A 5,000-nucleotide genomic window follows, 5' to 3' on the forward strand; every position below is an offset into this window, starting at 1 on the left:
TTTGTGTAACTTTTTCTATAGCTATTTCCCATTACTTACTTGATTTTTAAAACAATTATTAAAATCTCAAATGTACAGTTGAAATATCTTATTTTCATCATATTGCCAACGGTAATGATTTTAATATGATACTTTTTTTGTAGGCTAACATAGCATTTCTGTTGTTGCTTCTAAATATTTTTCCAAGTATTTCCTGAGGTATCGTTTCTGTAAGATTGTCAGTCCTACTTTTTGTACACTAAATGATAATCATTGCTGTGTTTTCATTCGGTTAACAGTTTTCTTCATCTTTCTTTGGACCTTTTTGTTTTTTTCTCATTCATCACATGCTTCTTAAATGCTGATTGTATATGTTCTGAAATACTGGGATATTCATGGCAAATTTGTGCACCTCTGCAATTTCTGATTTTCCTGCCTGGAAAAATCTTCTGGTTTATCAGCTGGTTTTTGCCATTCTTATTTATGGTTCAAAGAGTGATAAACTAAGAAAAACAGATAGTTCAATGAAATCAGGGTACTTGCTAACCTGATTAACTCAGTCAGGTGTCCAGTCATTGTCACATAGCTTTATATTTTAAATCACGTTGTCTGTTTTCTTCAATTAGGTTTCTGTTTTGCCTGATTAGAGAAACTATGCCAAGAGAAACTAAAACCTATGTTCTTTCTGGCCTGCTATGATGCCATCATTTATGCCTGTTGTGACTCATGCAATTTTTCTTAAAAAACTATGTGAGCATGCTCTTTCAAAATATCAGTCCCCTGGCTTCCATGATGTCATCATTTAGTGACCACTACTAAAAGTAGGCCTGGCAGTCTTACAGAAACAACACCTCAGGAAATACTTGGAAAAATATTTAGAAGCAATAATAAAGCTATGTTAACCTACAAAGAAAGTACTACATGTGGCTTTCTTATAAGCTTGTTTTAAATCATTCTGAAGTTAAAAAAAACAAACAAAAAAAACCCCCAAAAAACATAATTCATTCTTTCTCACTAATTTTATGGCTATTTTTATAATATAAATATTTAAAAAATTTATTTTTCAACTTCCCTTCTCAGCTGAACCCCACTGTCTGTGCATTAATACCACTACCTCAATAGACACCTAGAATTAAAACCCAAGTCATGTGCTTTAACCCTTTCTACTGTTTCTAGTCATTTCCTAATTCCAATTGATGCTTTTTCATGAGAAAGCGCTTCTCTTCCTCTTCTTCCATATTTCCTACCACTACCATATTCTAGCTCATTTCATATCTAGATTATTTGACTCCTTTTGTACTTACCCTTCCTGTGCAATTTATTTTGCATATATCTGCATTTCATCTAATATAAAAACTGTTAGACACTAATTTTAAACTGAGAGTCTCATTCCTTCCTTTTTCATCTACCAGCTATCAGAGTGCTCATTATATGTAAGCTTCTCAGTGCCAGGCATGGAAAAGTGAACAAAATAGCATGCCGTAGTCCCTGCTTTCTTGGAGCTTATGTTCTCATGGTGGGTGGGGTGAAGAGGAAGAGAGAAGAGACATGTAAATTAACAAAGTAATTTTGGATTGTGGTGCTATTTTGTGATAGAATGTAGGGTTACAGTGGCAGTGTTGATTAAAGTTGGGTGCTCAGGGAGACTTCTCCAGGTAGATTTTATTTGGGCTGAGACGTAAAGACAGCTAGACCACCCAGGATTGGAAAGACGAGAGAAAAAAAAAATAGTTAAGAAAATTCTGGAAAACATTTTAATGTGTGGGAGGCTTTTTATCCCTCCTCCAAAACAGTAGACAGGATAGTCTTTAAAGTAACCGTTATGTGCAGATAAGAACTCAGTACTGGATCACAGTAGCATCTCAGGCATCACGTGGAAGGGAAGGACTAGAACCTTCACAAATGGATCTAGGGAAATTAGTTGCTATACATAGTACATGTGATTTTTTGCTTGGTTGGCTGTGTTTTGGAGCACATTCATGCCTTTGGGACTGGGACATATAGCAAAATGAAATTGATAGATACGAAAAACGCCAACATTGGAGTAACTTTTTACTTTAATTTTCAGATTTCTTAATTGTAGTTTGTTTTCTCTTCAAGAGCAGCAAAGAATTTGTTTTGACCAATTTATTTTCTAAGAGATCTGTTTTTTTGGGAAACTGAAATAAGGAAGTCAAGTTTCTATACTTGATGGCTAGAGATTAAATCTCATATCTGTCCTGACAGCTCAGGCTTCCAAACACTGACCATAAGGCATGAAAGGTGAGTCTGGATCAGGGACTCCAGAGTGTAGCTAAATCAGGCAGGCGATCACCAGAAAGATAAGAAGAACTAACTAGAAGCAAAGTCCCATTAGCGGTAAGAGCAGGACAAAATAATCTTGGATTTAGTTGTGTTATTAAAGAAATGAAAGTTTTCGACATTTCCAACTGCTTTATTCTAAATTTTTGATTTGGGCCTGTGAGAATCTGAGGTTTGACTAGACAAAGGATCATATTCTCCATGTGAAATTATATTAGTTGGTGATTCCCATGGTGATACATATTTAACATTTTAAAATATTATACATGGAATTATTCATTCATTTTTAGAAATTGTGTCCATTATCCACTCTGTCACTGGTTATATAATCATGCATATGTTTGAATAAATCAGATGTTATGTTAATGCTGTGGCTTCTGTTACAGGCTTTGTAGGAAAATATTTATCTATTATGCCTTTGGTCTGCTTCAACTATATGTGGCTTTTTACTTGGCTGTTACCAGTAGATATCCAGTGATGTGTATCCTTATTAAAGCTGCTTTTCTTTTTGAAATTTTACACCATTTTCCAAACCCTCTTGTTGCAAACTGACAGGTTTGTGGCACTTAAGATGTTTGCTTAACTTCTTGACTTTTATACTTCCTCAGGTGCTTGTTCAGATTTTTAAGTTTGATATATTTTTTTTTCTTCTTAGGGGATGATATCATGTAACAATTCAGGTTTTCTAGGACTAGAGGTCTAGTTACCTTGTATAATGTCATGGCAAAGGAGTACCCAATAGACAGATAATGATAATGTTAGAGCTTTTCACTCAATAAGAAAAAATAAACTATATAGCCTACGTTTTAACTGAAACTAGAGCAAAGTGCTTTATAATGTTGTCTGTATTCCCAGAGGTATATGATATTTACTAGCTATACCTTTATTGTGGTTACTTTTGTGTAGTTTGCATGATTAACTTACCAGTGTCAGAAGGACTAAAATAAATATTGATTTTTCAGTGTAGGAGTATTGAAACAAATGCCATGCTTAAAATGACAGTCCCCCAATAAACACTCATCAAGCATATACTCTGAGTAAAGCGCTTTGCTAGGTGCTTTGCAAGATTTACAAATAAATCATCTGTGTCTCCTGCCATCAGGAATCTTTGAGGTTGTGTGGGATATTATACCTTTATGGAAAGAAACGTCCAAAGTGACCTGAATGGCTTTGCCTAGGGAGAAGGAGGGGTCACCTCATATGCTTAACTAAGGATGTTTTATCACCACAGTCCTAAAGTTGAAATTTATTCACTGGTTTAAAAAAATATTTTAGCAACTAGTATAATAAATACTGGTTATATTTAAAGGCTGTCCCTAATGTGTATGCTTTTTTAAATTTTTTATTTAACTTTTAAAAAATATTAATGTAAACTCTTACATTATTTTCTCCTTAGTTTACTAGAAAATGGCCAGCTTGAAATTGTGACAGGTGGCTGGGTTATGCCTGATGAAGCTGCTGCACATTATTTTGCCTTAATCGACCAACTAATTGAAGGACATCAGTGGCTGGAAAAAAATCTAGGTATGTATTGATGTCTTTCCCCTTCATTTGGACTACTTTGGGCAATTAATTTTGGGGAATGTGAGTTGAGGCTCTGTTTTTTTTAAATAGCTAGTTTTCCCAATATTGACTATTTGTAGATAATTTATCCTTCATTAATTTATGATTATGCTTCTTTGATTATAAACTGACTTATGTAGATATAATATGGCATATTTTAGGATCATCTACCTTGTCTCATCCATTATTATATCTATTAATTTTAACTATTTTTATTAATTAGAATTTTTCCCCCAAAATATCCCACTTGGATTTAAATTATATATTACTTAAAATTCTTAGTCATAAGAAGCAAAAACCTAATTTACCAGCTTAAAAAAAAAGAGAGAAGGAAAGAAAGAAAGATATTAGTTTTAGCATTGAGAATTCCAGATATATGGTAGCTTCAGGTAAGGTTGGATCCAGGAATCTCAAAGCATGTTGTGTGGCCATCATCTCTTTTGGCTCTGCTCATTTTTGCATAGCTTTAGTCCTCTCCTCATTCTCTCCACATGGTGAGTAAGATGGCCATAAGGCAATTACGACTTTCATCTTCCCAGTCTAACAACTAACCTTACCTAATTGGCCCAGTTTGGGTCAGGTGCTTATTTCTGAGCCAGTTACTGTGGCCAGAGGTATAGGAGCTGAAATCATTGGGGCCTAGTGAGTGTGTTGGAACAGTCATGGGGGAAGAGGGGTCTGTGGAGGGCAGAGTCATCATCAGCTGAACCATGTGAATGGATGGGTCCTCCACTGGGAAGGAAGGATCCTGTTATTACAAGAAGTGGGGAAGGGGATGCTGCACTGATAAAATCAGATGTTCACTATAATTCATAAGAACATGGAGTGACTAATTGAAATCTTCACAATATCTAATATTTGTATTCTGCAACATGGTATATAATTCCTTTTAAATATTTCATATTTCAGTTCAGTTTTATAATTTCTGTATAGTAAGTAAGCATATTTTTATTGAAGTTATTGCTAGATATTTTAGTATTAAATTTAGTATTAAATATCTAGCAATAACTTCAATAAAAAATATATATTTCTTTGTATTTTAGAGATAAAATTCCTGCAATCCCTATTAATTTTTTCTTTACTTTTTATTTTGAAATAATTTCAAACTTAAGAAAAGTTGTAAGAAATAATGTAAAGAACTCCAATAAGCCCCTCAA

The 5,000-nt window shown here is 34.0% G+C and overlaps 1 protein-coding gene across 1 annotated transcript in view; it reads left to right on the forward strand.

Moving 5' to 3' along the window:
- Positions 1-5,000, forward strand: part of MAN2A1 (mannosidase alpha class 2A member 1) — a 151,568-nt gene that overhangs the window by 51,013 nt on the left and 95,555 nt on the right. Inside the window, exon 5 of the mRNA XM_039848417.1 lies at positions 3,677-3,804. Coding sequence (XP_039704351.1) covers positions 3,677-3,804 — 128 coding nt within the window. The remainder of the gene's footprint in view (positions 1-3,676; positions 3,805-5,000) is intronic.

The sequence above is a fragment of the Pteropus medius genome, unplaced genomic scaffold, assembly GCF_902729225.1.
Source record: "Pteropus medius unplaced genomic scaffold, Ma_sr-lr_union100, whole genome shotgun sequence".
NCBI lineage: Eukaryota > Metazoa > Chordata > Mammalia > Chiroptera > Pteropodidae > Pteropus > Pteropus medius.